Genomic DNA, 20676 nt, shown 5'->3' on the forward strand with positions numbered 1-20676 from the left:
ATCGAATAAATATCCAACATGTCCGTAAAGCAGTCCTGCTCACCGGCCGCACAAACACTCAGAAATGATAAAGGGAGCGATATAAACAACATGACGGTCTCGCATTACACACGCGTACAGGATGCCATCATATCACCCACTCCTAACCCGGAGTCCTAGCGTGCTTTCATGTACAAACCCTCCGAATGTTGTTGCGTAGATAAGATCTCCACTGTGCACACGAGGAATGTGAAATTCACTCCTCTGATAGCTTGATTAGCTTTCCAGTCGCTGCTTTCTGGATGATGCGTTTGCCTGCGTGCATACCTACCTCTGCTTATTTGTTCAACGTTATTCATGCTGGGTGTGAATTTGCCTTCATTTCATTTCCTTTAGCTCTCGACGGCTATTCTGCAAATTCGTTTTCACCTTTAGATCAGTATATCTCACCTCTTCTTTGAGGCTCGCATCTATCTTTGTATCTTTCTATCTTCCATCTTTCGATTGTGGGATTGTGAATAAGTATTTGCCCTGCAGAAGTGGAAGTTAAAGTGGCCAGGTGTAGGGGAAATAGGAGCCGCGTGGTGCGTGCTGTCTTACTGTACCTGCAGCCGGGGGCCTATTAATACCATCTCCTGTCCTGTCCAGTCCCCTGCCTGCAGCACACATGCCTCTCCCTCCCTTTCCCGAGGGCAGATCTATGAACGGCCGGGGAGAAACAGATGCGCTGACACAGAAACACATAGCTGTGCGCAAAGATAGTTGCCATGGCAACCATCTGTCTCCTTCGCAGCTCGGGAATCCAATGGAAAGGAGTGTGCGTGCGTGTTTGTGTGTTTGTGTGTTATAAGAGATGTGTTTTATGCCTGTTTTTTTTTTTTTCATATTCAAATGTTATCATTAAGCATCTCATGGTGTCGCCGTGATGAGAAACGCCGTGAACTTCCTCTTTAGGAGAGTGCTGTGTTCTTGATGCTGTCACGTAGCTTTGAAGCAATCTAGATGCTTGTCTTCAGTAACAGGAGCAGTGTGTGATTCTGTATTTTTAGCACAAAAAGTAGAGCTATAAACAGAAATCAAATGCATACTGTACAATCCCCTACATCACGGTAATGTATGTATATCCCTTTGATAGTAGCTCGTTAGTGTCGGTTACGTTCAGAGGAAGGTTTAACGGAAGATGCACTTGATGTTGATGATATATGATCCACTTTAATGTGCCCCCCCGTAGGGAAATTTGTTCTGGACTCTGTCGTGCAGTTCCACAGAAAATTAAATGATACATGCTACGAAGTCAAACATCTCAACAACACACAGCTTCGTGTAGTAATTTGCACGTGCACGCCTTCTGATAATGGCGACCTATTGCACATCCCCTGCGGCCACATTACCTGTTAGGTTATCTTAACGGTCATAGGCATTAATGACTGTTTATAACGGTTCCGCCTGCTCCTTTGGGGACCCTGACAAGTGCTGTGATGTTGTTTTGTTTAATTGGGTCTATGATGAAAGTCGCCCTAACCACTGAGTCTTAGAATAGAGTAAACTTCATTGTCCATGAGGGGGAATTTGTCTCGGGCGCAGAGCTACAGTCAAATGCTTCGCTTAAAAAAACAACATCTTAAATCACGACATTTGACACTGAAAACACAGCAGCCGCCGTAGCTGTATGTTTGACTGCATTGTAGTTTTGTTTTTTGTGAGTCTGTGAGTTTAAGGACAACAACAGGATTGGCTATGTTTAGCTCAAGGGAGTTACTGTGGGCTCCAGCATCCAGACTAGAGATTTTGCTCCCACATCAAAAGAAGCGCAGACTGCTCGCCCCTGCACAAGGTTGTCCAACAGCTGGCTGCTACAGAAATGCTGCTGTAAGAAGCTAAAAAGGGGGACAGAAAGACAGGAGTTGAAACAGATAGAGTCCGGGCAGATGGAGTGAGAGAGGTAAACAAAGAAAAGGACACAAACACTCACAGAGGCAGAAAAAGAGAGAGAGAGAGAGAGAGACAGAGCCCCCGTTTGATCTTGGTCACGGCCGCAAAGCCCTCAGGAGCAGTTGACTAATCAGTGCTAATGTATTCACTGCTCACTACTACCAGTCTGTCAACTGGGAAGGCTTCACTGCCTCCGTGTCCAGACACACAGGCACACAGACACGGCAGCCAACACATGCAGAAAACATGTGGCTAGTGGACTGTGGGGATGGGCGTTTTACGTCATGGAGTCTGAAATAGGTTTTTGATGACGTCTTGAAGTTGTGTGGGATCATGAAAGTTGTTGTCTTCATTGTTGAACAATGAACATTGCTGATGAAAATGTAACGTGTAGAAATAATGTTCACGGGCAAGATGACGTATTAAGGTTTTATCCACGTTACGTCCACCAGCCCGCTGTGAACCCCGGCATTGGCTCAAGGCGCTAAATGAGTGTACGATGCTTCACCTGCACACAAAGTAAACTAGGCCTTATTAGTGACAACTTTGTTCAGCTCATTTTCTGGAACCACTTAAAAGCTTGGGGCAATTAGCAAGATAGCTAGCTAACTAGCCAACCATCAGTATGCTCCTGCCCTGCCGTCCGCTTTTCTCCCTGCAAATTTCCCTCGGCGCAGGAAGATGCTTGGAGTTTAGTGGGGTGCATTAGCTATCTAAATTGCTAACTTACCAGTAGATGAATCAAATACCTTTCTACTGTAGAGCCACGCTATGTGGTGGATTTAATCAGTTAGCCTAGCGCTGTTATCCCTGGTCAAAACAGTCATACAGTCAACAGTGTTGAGCCTTGTTGTAGGGTAATAGCATTACTGTATGCATTAGCTTGGAATCAGCCACTTGTCATAGTAGCATATTGTAGTCAGAAAACTGGTTACAGCGATCTTTCGTATGAAAGCTGCTCAGTGGCACATGAATCCAAAAAAGTTTAACTTTGGACGCTAAAAATGCCCGGATGCTCGGCACTACTTCTGCATTTTGGGGCCGTAGAGCTGGAGCACTAGATAAGTTGTTGCATCCGGTTAAGCGCCCCGGCTGACTTGAATGAAGCTTAAATGATTTAATGGTGCGGCGCTCCTCTACTTGCTGTATGTTATCGGAGCGAATGGAGCAAATTCTGATATTGACAAAAGTCATTTTGCAGGAGTTGTGAAACTGGATCCACAGATTTATAGGCGTTAGTTTTGCCATGTGTATGAGAGTGAATGAGAAAAGGCATTGGCTTGAAGTGACACACATAGAAGTTGTAATTCCACCATTTGGCCACTGTGTCAAGGTGATCATAGTAAGATACTGGCAGTTACAAAGCCTAAAAGAAGAAGTGAGTACTCATGTCTCTCCCTAGATGGGTGTTTAATTCTGGTTCACCTGCAGTTTTTCTCCTCTTGATGGATGCACACCTCCTTCAACCCCTGTGATTGTAGCTGTAAGGAGGTGGAACAGTAATTCCATCTACCTGTGTCGTCTCCATTACCGCATTGAGCACTCTTCCTCGAGGGATGCTCAGGGATTCGGGGACCTTGGAGGCCCTAATAAATGTATTCTGCTCCATATAAAGTGTATCCAGCTGCATTACTGAGCCGTAATATCTAATCTCATCAAGGCCTGTACGTAATTAGCTGTTTTGGACCTAATGCGTCCTGTGATTACCTCATTAGGTGCAACTGTGTGTTTTTTCATACTGTGCTTCAAAGGTTTTTCCCCCACTCTCAGAAGGTGCCGGTCTCTCTCACTTTCCTCAGAGAGACTTGGAGTCAATCTAATGAGGATCTTGACAGTTCCCTGCCTGTTCGTCCAGGAGCGAACGGAGAGGCGAGCGCGGGCTTTAGATTGCCTGTCTGTCCGTGAGTCTTTGAACAGACGAGTGAGAGGCCACAGGCTTTAGACAAGCTGTCCGTCTTCACAGAGGTGGCGTGGTGGCTTTTAATGGTCGTCAGTCAGGACTCGGTGGAGCTTACCTGCCGGTCTGGTCCGACCTGCCCTGCGGGAAACAGGCAAGGAGAGGGAGAAGAGAGAGAGAGAGAGAGAGAAAACTGGCTCCGCAGCTCTGTCTCACTGCTGTTTATTTAAACACCGGTCTCATGCTGTTGGCTTCCATGTCATTAATGTCTGGGCCCATTGTCAGGCTCATACATCCAGTTACAGCTGTTTGTATTCAGCCACTAGTTCCTCTTTCCCTTTTCTTTTTTATGACCAGCAGGGTGAGTGATTAGTGAAATCTTCAGCTCTTAGAGTGACACTTTAACTGAAACTGATATAGTAGGCACCTCTGGGGCACGATAGCCAGGTGTTATCAAAACACATGACACCACCAGTGAGGGGTTGTTATGGGCGGAGAGAGAAACCAGGCATCGGCAGGGCGACAAGATGAGGTCATTAAGGTTTTTTTCTTCTTGGGTCCTGTTGCAAAGTTGGCAGCTGAAATCCCTCCGTGTGTGTTTGTGCGTGTGTGGTTTTTGATCATCTGATCATCACGCAGGCTGGTGTTTTCTTTGCTCTCTCTTCAGAGCTCTGTAAACAGGATAGAGAGGTGGATACACACCCACTTTGTCTCTCTCTCTCTCTTTCTCTCTCTCACTCACTCACACACACACACACACACACGCTCGCGCAGGTGAAGGGCGTATCTCATTACGTCACACGAGCTGCAGTGGTGATGAGTGGTGCGGAAGGAAGGAGCTGTCGTCAGTGGCTCTCGCGAGTCAGTGTGGAGAGGCATTTTTTTGTGTGTAAACAGCCTGACGGGATTCTTGTGAGTTTATGTAAGGACGAAGACCGCCTCAACAAAAGATGTCCAGCTGTGGAGGAATGTGCTGGTAATGCACAGCTGTGAGCTACGGGATAACTCAGGTAGGGTGTTTCTTACCGTGCTCCGGAGCGCAGGTGCTGTGTGTGTGTATCCTGTATCCGGGTGTCGCTTGCTGTGGTTTATGCAAAGCGAGCGCAGCAGATAAACTACCCGTACATGTTTTTCCAGGTAAAGGAGCGAAGGACGTGAAGTCTTTTAAGGATGCTCTTTATTTTGGGTGAAAACAAGATGCTGTTCTGTTCCAAACCACCACTGACACACATTTGTTCTTTCTCTCTCTCTCGCTCTCTCCCCCGCAATGTCTTCCTCACCCCCTCCCTCCACCTCCTTCCTCCTCCTGTGTCTCTCTCTCTGTCTCTGCAGGGGAGTCAAGCCAGGAGCTGGGCCCCCCTCCGTCGGTGGATGAGGCAGCCAACACATTGATGACGCGCCTGGGTTTCCTTCTGGGAGACAAAGTGAGCGAGGGGCCAGTCGGTACCCAGTACAGCATGGAGGAACCCGAGGCGAGACAGGTAATGGTCTCACTCATGAACAACCAACTCTTCTTTGTGGATGTTATTTATTTATTTAAGTCACACAGTGCACATTAATCAGAATTTCACCTCAATGTAAATGTGCTAGTTGGCTAATGAGGTAATTTACGTGGCTTCCCTGAGCAGGTTGTTACGAGCGGCCTAATGTTATCGACTCTACATTACATCGGGCTGTCCTCTATTAAAGAGATTCTTGGAAGACTAATCGATAATTCGATTTAATAGATAGACCTGTAAAACTGAGCTCCTCCACAAAGAATCCACTAAATATTGCGTTTACCAGACATGTGCTCTCTTAAACTCAGAGCATACATAACAGACTCCATCGCCTAAAGAAATCTTGGTCGACTAAGACCAGAACGACCGAATAGTCAAGTAAGAAGGGGCATCGCTACACAATACAATACTATAGAATACATAAATACATAACAGAAGTAGCAGATCTATATTGTATGTACAAACAATGAGAGAGTGTTAAGGTAGTGTCAGAAATGAGATAGTACAATCACTCATAATATCAAGTTTGGCTTCCTTTAACCCATCCCTTCAGTTTATGTTTAGGGTTAGGTAATTAATCATCTCTGTTAACACATATTTATGAATTAATACAGAATCTGTAATCAAGGGAACAAGGTTTGGGTAGAAGAAGCGGTCTGATTTCCGTTAGTAGCTCGTGTTGTATTTACCGATCACGTTTAAGCATGCTTTGGTTACATGCAGGTAAACTATAACTCCTACGTTATGGCGAGTATTCCGCATTTCATTAGCTTTTTGTTATTATTTTGCCGCTATTATCTGACTGTAAATAATGACCGCGGCTCGGGAGAGGAAGTCTTGGCCTGGATGTCCTCAGAAAATTGTCATCAGACCGATAATCGATGGGTTAATTAGTGCTCTATCTTTAGTCAATAGGAAGACTATTCCAGTAGTGTGTTGCTCTGACTGTTCGCCCAAACTTGCTATGTCTATTTTGTACAACCAACCCCTCGGGTTGCACCTATCCTTCTGCATTATGAACTGACTCAGTGAGGGAGGTTCAAGCCCATTTAAACCTCAACAAAGACCTATCACGCTCTTTTTCAGGTCCGTGCTTGTATTTTGGGTCTCAGTTAGAACTTGTGCTCTGTTTTAGCGCCGTTCTCTCTAATCTCCCCTCCTAAAAAAGCCCAGTCTGCTCTGATTGGTCAGCGTATCTGGGTCTCTGCGTCTGAGCTCTTGCTGTCCCGCAGAAAAAAAGCCACTCTTTCTCATCAAAAATCACCAGTGAAGGCTTCTAAACCAATAAACTACACAACCGGACATGTTCCAGCGGGAACGTGATCTAGAACTGGGGAGTAATTACAAACATCGGCGACCAAGATTACAGGTTTTTCCTGACATTAGCCTTTAGCTACATACGCGTAGCAGTGTGTGTGTATTGTAAACACTGCAGCAGGGTGTCTGGATCAGATGACTCAATAAGGAAATCCTGCATGTAAGCTCCGTATGAGAGTTTTTGCACACGGGGATTACTTTTACATATGTTTACCTCCTTATTTAAAGCTTTAGGCACGTTTAGTATGAACACCTGACGTTGTAACATTCTATATACATAGCATAATAGGTGCCCTTTAAAGATGAGCTAAGCATCAGCAAAATGCATTAAAAAAATAAATTTTACTTTTTTACTTTGTGGAAATGATGATAGCTGTCATCCTTTCCATTTAGTGTTTTAGTGTCTGTTTATAAAGAGGCTCAGTTGGTTTCAGAGTTGTCACGCTTGCCTGTGACCGGCATGTCAACAATATGTCATGTGGAAGAAGATCGTAACATGCACGAAGAGATTGGCTGCCTTTGTTGTTCGGTCTTCTGTGTTTAAAGGTAGCTTGGTTGAATTCGATGGTGCTGAACACCTTTTTAACGTGTCTTTCAAACGATGAATAGTCTCAAAGTCTTTAAAGTCAGACATCTCTAACTGAGAGACTCTTTTCTTTGTCTGGATTTCCTTGAAAAGACGTTACAACTCTTGTCTCAAGGAGATTCAATAAAGTCAAAGGAAGTGAAACATTGTGTAAAAAACACATTTTGTATCATCCTCCATGCTGTTGTTAAGGCTGATCCTAATGAGATTGTCTTATTGTTTGTGTGGTTTTGACACATTATCAGATCACTCTCCATCGTGATTGATCGGGCTTAGGAAGATGAACAAACACGCAGTCGTATGGCTCGGTCTGTTTTTGACATTTATCTTCTTAATATCTGTGTTTACTCTCGGCTTTGACAGATCTTTGGATGTCAGGGTGGCCAGATCAAAAGACTTCTCTTTAAATTGCCCTGAGATTCATAAATCTCCCTAGATAATTAGATTTTTATGTAACGAATAAAAAAACATGTCTTTTAAATTTCCTTAAAGCGAGTTTCTTGAGTTGCATATTCGAGGTTCTCCTGCGCCGTAACCGTTCAATTTGTGAATTTTGGCAGTTGTGCGTCAGGCGGCTCGTGGCACAACAAGCCTGCTCTAAGCTCTGCAGCAGATGCCCTGGTTTTTCCTACCTAAACCCGATTTGACAGGTATGAATTTTACAAACAGAGGGAAGAAAAGAGTGGTGGCACAGAGAGAGAGAGAAGAAACAGAAAAATGGAAGGGGGGAAAGGGGCGAACCTGTTGCTGAATACCTACTGTAGGTAATGGTTTGCACAAAAGCAGTGTGGATAAGCGATTAGACTGATGGGCTGCCTGTGCTTGATGTGAGCGATGCTGTAGCAGTGGGGGTGTAAAAATTGAGAGAGGTTTATTCAAGCGGCTCTTTTTAGAGACGTGACTCACACTGGCAGCCCGCTGCATCGTGCACACAGTACAAACTTTTAGATATCTGCCCCAAATATGCTTCTCTGGATCGCAGCTCGTTTGATTCATTAACCACAAAAAACTGACAACGATTGCCTCAAGATACCATCTATTAGCAGAGAGTGGGCTCAAATGTTCCCTGATTTGTTGGGGGTTTACAAGCATTCAGTGGAGAGCACACGTTACAGTGATACAGTAGATTCACACATGTAATCTGGATTTTCGCAGGATGATGATTATTTAACAGTGATGTTGAAAGTCTGTCTTATAGGAATAGTTCTTTGAAGTGCGGTTGTATGAGCTACTTTTCCATATTCAGTGTGTTACCTGCAGTAGATGGAGGCCAGCACGCCCCCATCTTGGATCACTTTAAGTGTTTGCTTTATTAAGAGTATTTTCAGCACTTTACGTCGCCTCAAACAGGAACTGAAATCGTATCTATGCTCTCTTCAAAGCCTCCAGACTCCTGTGGAAAAAACAATAACTTTACCATAGAGACTTTTGGAGTTGCTGGTCTACAGCTGTTTCGATCTGTTAGCTTGTTTGTCCATTTTTAAAACACAAAGCAACACAATTACGCAAACCAACTAACCGGTCGAGGCAGCGGTAGACCAGCAACTCCCATGTTCTGTGAGGTGAAATTACTGTTTTTGTCAGTGGAGTCTGGTGGCCTTGATGAGAGCATAGAACAGCTACATTTCCCAGCCTGAAAACTTTAACAGGGCTGTCTGTCCAAAGCAGGGGTGTCAAACTCAAATTCAACCTTTTCAGTGCAGGTCCTTGTTCTTGTCGTAGTGTTTCTTCTGTTTGATTCTTTGGTAACAGCCACGGTGGCTCTGCAGACGAGTCAAACAGCTCTTTACCTTCAGACACAGATCATCTGCCTCCCACCGCTGCTGAAAGCTCCTGTCCTCCATCTTTCTTTGGGTCGTTTTTGGGGAGGGGTGGATTCAGTGTGTCTGCAGAGACTGGTAGCATGGATGCTCATGTTTGTTAACAGAAAAGTAGACGTGTATGAGCTTTATACTCGCGGGCCAGCTCTCACAGAACCTTCATATGATCTTGCGGGCCAAATATAATTACACCGCGGGCCAGATTTGGCCCATGGGCCTGAGTTTGACACCCCTGTTCTCAAGCATACACTTAAACTGTCCTCCTGTCTGCTTCTCCAAACTCCAAACACTGACTATGGATAAGTACCTCATACAAGCCCACCTTTTAAAAACAAAACAAAAAAGACTTTACCTTTTAATGTTTGACACCTTAACCAAGTTGCTAACCTTCTTCATGCTGTATTTAGTTAACACTGAAGCCAGGCCGATGTCAACCTGCTTTAAACAATCAGTGAGCATGAGGTGTGAGTTTACTGTTTGTTTGTTTTTTCTGTAAAACACCAGTCTACCATCTCCCGTTTGACATTCCTGCAATAGCTGGTGTCTCTCTGCTGCTGCTCCTGCTGCGTGACCTCTCCAGCTGAGGGAACAAGGTGACCTTAACTCGCAGAGAGTGCAGTTAATTGCCTTTCATACTCTCATGCTCAAGTTCCCTGAATAGAGGCAATGCTCCGAGTTCAATCCAATCCTCGTGTGACGTTTGAGGTCAGGGCCGGCACAAGGCGAGGTTCATTAGAACGGCAGATAGCGCTGAAGCCTTGATGTGTGTTTGTTTGCTTTGGGGTTAAGCTCCCGTAAACATGGCACTCTAGCCGTCCCATCTACGGCGAGAGCAGAGGGCCTCAGAAGAGCACTTTAATTAGTCGTGCACAAACTCACACCTAGGCCATGCACCGTGAGGACAGTTTACAGACTGTGAGCACTAAGCCAGTGAGACTGTGCAACATACACTCCACTTATACGGTTCACCTGTACGATATGATTCAGTACAACAGCTCTGCTGCAAGTCATACCTTTGCAAGTCTCATAATGGCCACTTTTTCATATTCTGTTGTAAATTTTCTCTATTTTATTTTAGAACATCTTTATACTTTTGCACTGCGTTTATTGATATGCATCAAATCATCACCAAGTCAAATCCCTTGGACGTACAAACATACTTGGCAATAAACCGATTTTGATTCTAGTGTTACGATGCTAACACGATAAAGTGAGTTGGTTAACGTTGGGTCACGTTAGCGTTAAGCTCGCAGAGCAACTGGAACGACTGTAGACTTGTTGTTTCATTATCTCTCGAAGAAAAAGTGTAAAACATTTCCTGCTTCTCGGTTTCCTCTCATATTTACTGTATATTTTAGCAAATTGACTTTATTCGGGATCAGTGTTTTGCTCAAGGACACTTTTAACATGGGGACCCGAGGATCAAACCACAGACCCCACAACTAATTGACCGGCGATCTATCTTCTGAGCCACAGCCTGAGGAGCCAGTCAGCATATAATTGACAGATTAATCAATACTCTCGACTGTATACGTGTGTGTGTGGGTGGGTGTACTAGCTTAGTGTGTCCCTTCAGTCTTCTTCCTGCAGATTAAACTAGACTAGCTTAAGCCTCGAGCACCATACCCCCCCTCCTGTTCACCCCGGTGTTGACCTGAAGTCCTCAGCAGCGGCGTTATGGAGGGACCTCCGTGTGTTTGTGCGTCTTCCGTGTCTGATACTTTATCCCTCGCCAGGGTTGTTTTTCTTGTGCCTCTGTATATCCGTGGACGCCGCATGCACGTATCTTTTAGGTGTGTGTCAGTGTGCGTTTGTGTGAGAGTGCATCTGTGGGTGTTCGCAGCAGCAGATTAGACGCAGCGGAGTGTTTTCTGTCCCCTGTGGTCTCTGTCTCCTAACCTGAGCCGACGCAGAAGAGGGACACTGCGGGGTGCAAAAACAATGCGAGGACTGGAAAGAATATGTATTCAGTGCGTGAATGGGATTTCGGTTTTCAGCTTCCCATGTTCAACGGTCCCATGTTGTGATTTTTCCATGTCTTTTTTTATTATAAAGCAGGTGGAGGTGTTATATAAATACCGCAAAAGTATCAAAACTCTCAATCCACAGAGAAATTCACACAGTCCCAATTCAGAAACTGTCTTTAGACGCGTCGGCAGGACTTCCTGTATACTGTAAAGAGATGTGATGTCACTACTACACTACATATAGTGCTGCTACAGTGCCATTGCAGTCATTACCCAGCTGCAATGACAGAGAGTGACCAAGTGTGCAGAGAGTGACCAATCAGAGCAGACCGAACTTTTTCAGGAGGGAGTCTTAAAGAGACAGGCGCTAAAATGGAGCGTTTGCGACAGAGGGTGACAGGATGAGAAAAATATTGTGTTTTTTGAACATTAAAGCATGTAAACATGTTTTACAAGATTCCAAAAATACAAGTATGACCCTAAAAATAAGCATGATATGGCACCTTTGATTTTCATTATGGCAATGAAGATACAAATATGCATGAAAATAGGTCTGTCACTGAAGGTAATATACCTTCTCCTCTCAACATGGTGTTTTATTGAGCTCTATACAGATCATTATATCCATGTAATAGTTATAATAGTGTTTAAACGTAGTGAAGAAATCGTAACACAGCAGCATGTTTAGGAAGAACTGCTATACGACCTCACACGTGCCATGGGACTGTGCAGAATCAGATTTTGGAAATGCCACTCCCTTTAGTTTCAAAAGAAAACGGGAAATGAGTGTTTTCCTGCATTTATGTTGCAGGTCCAACCCTGATGTGTAGACTAACTCTGCAACATTTGGGTTTTCTTTGTGTGATACTCCTCAGCTGCAGTGCATTGTGCTCTTAGGTGCATTTGTAAAGGTTGTGTTTGCAGGTTTTAGTAACATTATCTGAAAGAACACTTTTTGTTTTGTGTATGTAAATATACTAAAAGTGTATTTGTCCTAAGCTGTGTAGCCTCGTCTTATTTGCGAAGCTCTTCCAAACCTATATTTAAGGAAAATGCTTCAAATGATTATTTATTATGTGTTTGTCTGCATGTGGGAGAGAAAACCTTTTGAATGACAGACTACACGAAGGCAGCGGGGGGTGGGGGGGGGGGGGGGGGGGGGCGGCTGAGCTTTTAAAAAATGCAATATTGAAGTGACATTTTCCACTGAATATGACTCAAACATTAAAAGTTCAGACATCGTACTTTGCTTTTTATATCCGAGTGTGCTAATTGGGTTATTGGAACCAAACAAAGCTTTTTTTGTTTAAACAATGTGTGTATGTGTGTCTTTGTAAGGGCCAGAACCAGAGGATCAGCCCGTGCTCCACCCTGACCAGCAGCACTGCCTCACCCCCTGCAGGCAGCCCCTGCTCCACCCTGCCCCCTGCCATGCCTGGCCAGGCTGGCAACCGGGACTGTGCCTACGGCTCTGTCACCAGTCCCACCTCAACACTGGAGAGCAGAGACAGCGGGATTATCGGTGAGGGCTGCACACAGTTTACTTTACACTACTTTTGTTACTGTCAGCTTTCCAACTTCCCCACACAGTCTGCGGCATCTGAAGGACATACATCTATCACAAATATATTGTTTTGTTGTGACAGCCAAGTAAAATCTGGGCATTCGCTTTGAGCAAACGCTACTCATGTGGGATTTACTCAAAATAAAATACCGTGCTACAGGTCGCCTATATGAAGAGATGCATTAATGCGTCTTTTTTAAAGATTATTTTTGGGCTTTTCATGCCTTTAATTTGAAAGTACAGCTTAAGGTTGATAGCAAAAGAGAGGGCGGGAGAGAGAGAGAGAGAGAGAGAGGGAGAGAGGAGAGAGGAGGAGAGAGAGGGAGAGACATATTCAGCAGGTCTGAGTCAAACCCGGGCAGCTGTGGCGAGGACTGAATATGGGGCGCCCGCTCTACCAGGTGAGCTTCTGAGCGCCCCATGTTGCCCCAGAGTAATTGTTTGCTTTATTCTTTTCATAGGATTTGTTATCAGTAATAGAAACATAGATAATCACTAGGTTTTTTTAATGTAGAAGAGCACATCGTCCTGTACAGAAGATGCCCATGGTCCAGTAAGGTTAATGGGATTTCAGTTTTTATGTAGTTATTTAGTCTTTGCTGCTCTGCACAATTTAAATGATATTCATAGTTATTGGCATTTGCATACTTCTAGGGCTGCACACAGGTTTTTTCAAATATATCTTGTGTAAGATTATGCTTTTCCTTTATTTCAAGTACAGTTAAAGGTTGGTAGGAAACGGGGGCACATGCAGCAAAGGGCCGCAGGTGTGAGTCCAACCCGAGCCGCTGCAGCGAGGGCTTTTAGCCTCTGTGTGTGTGTAAGTTTTGGGCCGCTGTAGTCATTCCTCCTGCCCACACTGGTCCATTTCTGGAGCAATTTGAATGTAAATGATGGAAGACAGATCTAAACTATAAAGTATGCTCTTTACTCAGATTTACTGACATTAACATTCGGATATGACGTCTTTGCAGCCAGTGTGGACAGGAGGAACAATTACGGCGACCAACAGGCCTTGAAATACACATATGGACGTGTCAGTGTTTTATTAGGATGGTCTTAAAATGTATCTTTTAAAATAGTCAAAAAGGTAGACTTCAAGTGGTGAAAGAGCACATCAGGTAAAGTTGGAAAGCAAAAAAACACAGGATTAAAAACAAAAAAGTGCAGAAGTAGTGTGCTGTACCTGCTCAGACAGGTAGCTCCAAAGTCTTGGATACCTGACGGTTAAGGCTTGTGACAGTCAGCGGAAACATGCCTCAGGTTGTAGTTTGGCATTCACAGCCCAAAATCACTCTGTCACCTCCACTGCACCTCAAAAATGTGGTAAACCCAATGATTTTTTTCCAAAACAAACACAGCGCTCGACTCCACCTGAACGATGCGGTCAGTTTCCAGTCAAACCGTGTTACTTTACTTTTCATACACACTCAGAACCAGTATCATTCTTGCACGGTTAGCAAAAAAAAACTGATGTCAAAACAAGTGCTAACACATAAACATGCCACAGATGGGATCGGAACGGTAAATAAGTGTAAACGCAGGCGGGTTTGTTAAGATGGAGGGAGGACAAAGACGCTCTGTCATGTGTGAAGTCTGAACATTGTCCGTTGTTCCGTTGCAGCCACGCTGACCAGCTACTCGGAGAACATGGAGCGAGGCGGCAAGTACGGCGAGGGCTCCCGGGGAAACCTGAAACTGTGGCAGTCCCAGAAATCAGGCATGGACTCGTTCCTGTACAGGGTGGACGAAAACATGACCGCCTCCACCTACAGCCTCAACAAAATCCCTGAGCGCAACCTGGAGAGCATGTCCTCCCACTCTGCCCACTCCATCCCTCTGTACCTCATGCCCCGCCCTAACTCTGTGGCTGGTGAGTCCCCCTCCTCTTTCCCCTGCCTCTCCTGTGAAAGTAGAACAAAAGGGAAGCAACAGTTTGTCTCAAGAGCAAGAAATAACATTAGTGCACGGGCATGCTTCATACTAACTCTGCTAAGGTCATTTTTCTGCTGAAATTGGATTAAACTGCTGGTTCTCCGACTCCTTTAGTGTTCCCTCTTCACTCCTCTCAAGCTTTCTTTTTCCCCCTTGCTTGTTTCCTTTCCGAGATGAACTGGGATCCCTCCCTTTGAACTCTTAAAGCCCATTTGTGTGAATCATGTGAATGTAACAAAGAAACAAGAGGAGAGGAATATATTGGTATTTTAGAGGAGCGAGTCCAACGTCACGGTGGCTTTTGCAGGGCGATCTGTATGAAATTAAACCTTTAAACCATTGTTTTGTCTTACCAAAATCCCTGTTAGTAGGACTTAGTGTCATAAGTGTTAGTAATAGAACCATATACAGGTTTAATGTTAGATTATAAGTGAGGGATAGCCATGCAGTAGCTAATGTGACACTTACAAAAACACACACGCACGAGAACGAAGAACAGAAAGGTAAATACACAACAGTGAAGTGCTACAGAGAGCTGTCATTATAACACAGTATGAAATGATGGAGGTAGTGTATGAACGTGAGGTGATTAACAGCGGAGTAACTCTAAGTGTTAATTAAAACCAAAAACAAATAATGATCACTGCGATACGATGAGAAAATATGAATTGAAGACAGTTATGAACTATTTATATAATATATTTAAGCTTATTATGCACATTATGCATTACCTGGTAACTTTTTTGCAGCTATTGGATCTAAAGCAAGAACAATGCCTTTTCAGGTTTAATAATAAATCCTTTATTATGCACTTAAGATTTATACAGAATAAAGATATTAAAAGAAACAGGGGATGACAATGCAGCAAAGACCCGGAGCTGCTGCAGTAAGGACTCATACATGGTGCAGCTGAGAAAATGTGAATAAAAAAACACAATTAAATACAATATTTATAGCTGCAAAAAGCATAGGTACCTGTTAATCAATCCATAAGTGCTTCTAAGTGTTCAATTCAATTCAATTCAATTCAAAAAACTTTATTTGTCCCCGTGGGGCAATTCAGGGCACACAGAGCAGCAAATGGCGACAGTGCAACTATACAAAAACATTTTAACCTATCAACAAGTGTAAAAGAAGAGTAAGTGTCAGGATGTTAGTGTGCTAGTACAGGTTAGAATCCAGTCACAGAGTTAGATACGAATGTTGTGTATATGATGCCATTATTAACACTTGTGGTGTCTTATTAACACATACTAATGTCAAGAAGCATCTCCTAAGGACTTTTGAGGCCCTTATCACTTATGAACTAAAGCTTATTACAAGGAAATATAATACGTTACCCTTTCTCATCGGCTATTTGCAGTAACTCATTTAGATTTGACTCTAAATGTCCCTTAGCTTTGTTAATTATTGCGACGTCACCCAGCAGTTCAAGTTAATCTGTACACTGATATTATGTATAACCAGGTATTCTGTGAACAAAAGGCTCCAGACCACGTTTCCGCTTCAAATCCGGGATAAATTGGCGTAAACTTCCTCAAATCCGAGCCTGGTTTTAAAGGAGGAGACGGCTCTCGTTCTCAAATTTCAAGGGGGTTATGTTGAAATGCCGGCTGGCTGCAAATCTGCGGTGGTATTTTGTTAAACTCTCGCAGCCCTCTGGTGTGGATCGAAGCCACAGAGCAGAATAATAGAGTCTGGGAAAAACAGCTTCGGCAGGAGAACACACTGCGGCTGGAAGAGTATCACAGACGCTTGTGTCGCTGACAGAGGTCTCATTGAAGTGTGTTTCTTCCCCTCAAAGAGGCTCCCGACAGTAAATACATCAGGAAAAAATGTCAGTTTCGTAACAGCGAGGCAGTCCTAATGCTCCTGATTGTATTATTGTACTCATCACGAGAGAGGCTGTTACAGACGATGAGCTCTATTATGCACTTCACCCACTCCCACTGGCAAAAGAAGACATGCGTAGACATGCAAGTGTATTTCACTAAGCACTGTATCATGCCTGAAAAGGCCCATCACTGCAGCTATGACCCTCTCTTTATGCTGGTCATGTCCTGCTGTTTGACACTGCTGTCTGGCAGCGCGGCGAGCTCTGCTGGGTTTAGATATTCGCCCTCGATCTCATCTCCGCCCCTGAATACCCAGACCTTCAGAGGAGTCTGGAGACTGCTTTAAAGATGTACCATAAGCTGCAGATGATGCAAAAAAAATCAAATAAAGGGAATGAGAGAGAGAGAGGCAGCGAGAAAAATGGATCGGCGTGTTTCTGAAGGCATTTGTGTTTGTCGGGAACAGGGATTCAGTATCGAGCAGAGAGGGAGATGGATACATGTGGAAGAGGAGTGAAAGTAGAGTTTCATAATCTCTCTCTCACTCTCCTCCACAAAGAGTTATTAGATGATGTAGGGATGGGAGGCGAGCACAGGCTGAGGATTGGCTGGGCTCACACAGCAGTGGAACATCAAAGCCCCAGGCATTAACCGTTTCTATCCCCCAGAGTGACAGAGAGAGACTCGCTTTGATGTGTTGGGGAGGGAGAGAGATACGGCGCGGGAGCAGAAGGCGACTGGGGAGGAAAATGAGGAGGGAGGGGAGGAGGCTCCTCTATTACCTAATGAAGGCAGTGTGTTGGTAGAGCTTTACATGGATATGGAGGAAGGAGTAACCGAGAGAGAGTATTCCTCTTTCTCCGGTGCTCCGTCTTAGAGGAGCATCACGATTTAGAAATGAGTCTGTAATTTGTTTTACTCCAGTTTTCGTTCAGTGAAGAATTGTAAGTAAATAAGCACTAATTCATGGCTAAATCCTCATTATTCATATCCCTACGAATGGAAATTAAAGCTGCGGTTTTTGTGGATGTTGAAAACACAGCCCTCCTCCTGCAGCTCTGTCCTCTCCGTCCTCAGCCCCGCCCTTCACACGGCACCCTGTGCCAGTGTTCAGTCCAATCATCCGTCGTGATCGTGATCCCGATGCCGTAAAATAGCTGCAGTTTCAACAGAATCATCGTTTTCTTTGTAAAGCCCTGCTGTGATTCGAGGTTTTATCTCCCCACAGAAACATGAAATTGAATCAGCTGCAGCCGTGAGAACACAGTTAGCAGAGTGCGAGACATTTTGCGACGATCTCTCTCCATCTCTGAGACGCTTCACCGTTATTGGCGCGTTTTCTTCGGTTTATCGTAAGACTCTCTTTTAGAGTCTTTTTGAGGAGTCATTTTTCCTGTTTTCCGGTTTCTTTGCAGAGTAGGCGCTTGTTGCAAATGCGGAAGTTGCAACTTTCTCTGCCAGGTTTTCTTCCGTTGAGTCAGGCATTCGCGATCTCTAGACATGTGCATGCGCTCTGTCCCTGAAGTTAACTGTGACTGGCCACAGTCTCCTGTCATGGGCTGGATTTTTTTAAGAGGCCTGACACACCAGGCCGGCTGTTGGCCGTCGCTCAGTTGCAGGCTGTCGGTGTGCCTCTGTGGCCTGAACCGTAACAATAGTGAAACCATGTTGCTTTTTGGCCAACTCAGGATGTTGAATCGTCAGCAGAGCATCTCTCTGATTGGCAGTTCAGCAAACGGAAGTGAGGAAAGTAAACAAACGTGCACAGTAATAGTCTTATGTTCTTCCAACACTGGGTTGTGTTGTTAATCTGCGGTGTGTTAAAAAGCCACTTTTTGGGGCGAGACACAGGCGATGTGAGGTGACGCCACGGTTGGCCTTCGTCACCACTCGTTCTTAGATATCCATTTGGTGTGTTTGGGCTCTAAAGCCTAAAACCAGAGCCATCGAGGAGGGGCAGAAGTTTTCCCTCAGACCAGATGTGTTACAATATGCTGAAAGGTTTTTATGGATTTGTTTCCCAATGATGCAAAAAGAAAACCGCCTACCCCAGCTTTAAAGAGGTACTTCAGTGATTCAGTACTTCCTAAAGTTATGTGACCCACAAAAGATGTAGCAGTACCACCTTCAAAATGATACATCCTACATTTCCCATAATGCAACTAGGTAGTTTTCTTTGTAAAAAAAAAAAAAAAAAGACCTCCCTTCCTGGTGAGCCAACAGTTAGCCTTTTTGAAATTGAACACTTCCCAAATTCAAAGAATGCAATCTAAACCACACACACACACACACACACACACACACACACACACACACACACACACACACACACACACACACACACACACACACGCACACACACCCCCACAAACAACCTCGCCCAGCTATTGACTGCTGTAACGTGGTGTTGCCTGGCAGTGCGGGGGTGTAGTGTCCCTGATGTCTCAAATAAAACACAACAACTCGAGGGGAAGCGTTTTTTAAATGTAATTGTGATGAAGTGACCCTTTGAAGATGTTGGAGGATCTATATGCAGCAGCTTATATAATTGCCTGGGGACTGTGGGATCCCTTCTTATAGAGGTAGAACAGAAACTCTGAGATCCAGCGAACCTGTCTCTAAATTCACTAAATTAAGATAACCACTCACCCGAGATAACATTTTTCAATTTGGAAGGCGGACAAGTGTCATTGATTTCCTCTTTTTTTCCCTGATTATCCCACCTCTGCTTATATACTCGGTGTAATACCCGGAAATATTATCGTTTAAGTACCTGGACTATCGTTATTTATCACCTCAAGTCATCTCTCAGGGATCTGAGAGGTGAATGGCGCTGCTTTTAAAGCACCAGCCTCCACCTCATATCTGAGTCGACTAGTCGGCCGATACTGTGACTGGCTCTGGACGTCAGCCCAGCTGCTCTTAGCGGCCGCGTGCGTGTGTGTGTGTGTGTGTGCACGCATGCGTTCATGCTATCAGTCACTCTTTGAAACAGGAAGTGTCTGATCTCTCTGCTGCACAGTTATGCTTTTCTTTTTCCTTCTCTTCTGTGCTGTTTTTTTGTATTTTTTGCCGTTTTCCCTACGTGTGCAGTCGCAGCGCACTGACACAGGAGCTCCGAATGTGATCCCCAGCAGCCTGCTGCATTGCAGATGGAGGCGATGAGCACACACATTTGATTCCTCAGATTCAAACACAGCTGAAAGAGAGAGAAAAATGAGCCTTTTGGGCCCTGAGTCATTTTTCCTCGGTTTAGCGGCAGATTAATGCACTCGCTGTCTCCACTTTTAGCCCAGTTGGATGACCAGCACCCACATTCCCATCAGGGCCAAGCCTCCAGCATTCTCAGCTGCCATTTTCCCTCCATTTTGGGAAACCCATGTGACTCATTTTTGGGTCTATGGCTAGGGGTGACTCAAACACACACACACACACACACACTAACACACACACACACACACACACACACACACACACACACACACACACACACACACACACACACACACACACACACACACACACACACACACACACACACACACACACAGAGCTGTACACATGCTCTGTATCTCACTGAGCTTAACTCCAGCGGCACAGAAACCACTCTTTAAACCGAGGACAGGACAGGATCAGTGCTGAGGTGCTGGTGGGAGGTGTTGGGCTCAGAGCTCTGCCACATTGAGGGATTACTGTGCCTTTCCTTTTGGAGTGACTGCAGAGACAGACAGCAGATGTGATTGAGAAGAAGCATGCATTACCAGACACAGCTTTCCCCCCCAACTCAATTCAGAGTCAGGATCTTTCAGGTATAGTGTCAGAGAAAAAAAGGTTTTCCCAGCTCCAATGAGGATGAATTCACTTTATTGTGACTTGTTGTTGCTGTAGCTTTTTTTCCATCAGTTCTGTCGCTCATGATAACAATACACTCATTAAGTTAATTGCTGATATTTGAATTATTCAGATAAGGAGTCACATGGGGCAAAAACACAAGCAGTCAAACAATCCGACGGGTTTTAAACAAAGTTAGCCAAATTTATTTTGGGATGTTTTGGGTTTAACCCCCAAATTAAGTCGTACTCGGATCCTAGTAAAAGTAAGTAAAAGTAGTAAAACCACAGTGTCAAATAAAAGTCTTCACTCAAGAAAAAGTATAAATATAAATAGCATCAAAACATACTTAAAGTACCAAAAGTTAAAGTAGTCAATGTACGCTTTGCATATCATATTAATGGATTCTAATCTATAATTTTATAGGTTAATGCATGTGTGATATTAATTATTGCACTTTCCAGACTTATTTTAATGCATTTTAATTACTTTACTGCTAGGTATCTTATTATAT

The 20676-nt window shown here is 44.3% G+C and overlaps 1 protein-coding gene across 1 annotated transcript in view; it reads left to right on the top strand.

The window, feature by feature from the left end:
- tanc2b (tetratricopeptide repeat, ankyrin repeat and coiled-coil containing 2b) overlaps positions 1–20676 on the top strand; it is a 183963-nt gene that overhangs the window by 126602 nt on the left and 36685 nt on the right. The window contains 3 exon segments of the mRNA XM_083933114.1: positions 5141–5289; positions 12336–12519; positions 14186–14434. Coding sequence (XP_083789240.1) covers positions 5141–5289; positions 12336–12519; positions 14186–14434 — 582 coding nt within the window.

This window comes from Echiichthys vipera, assembly GCF_963691815.1.
Source record: "Echiichthys vipera genome assembly, chromosome: 18".
NCBI classification, from domain to species: Eukaryota; Metazoa; Chordata; class Actinopteri; order Perciformes; family Trachinidae; genus Echiichthys; species Echiichthys vipera.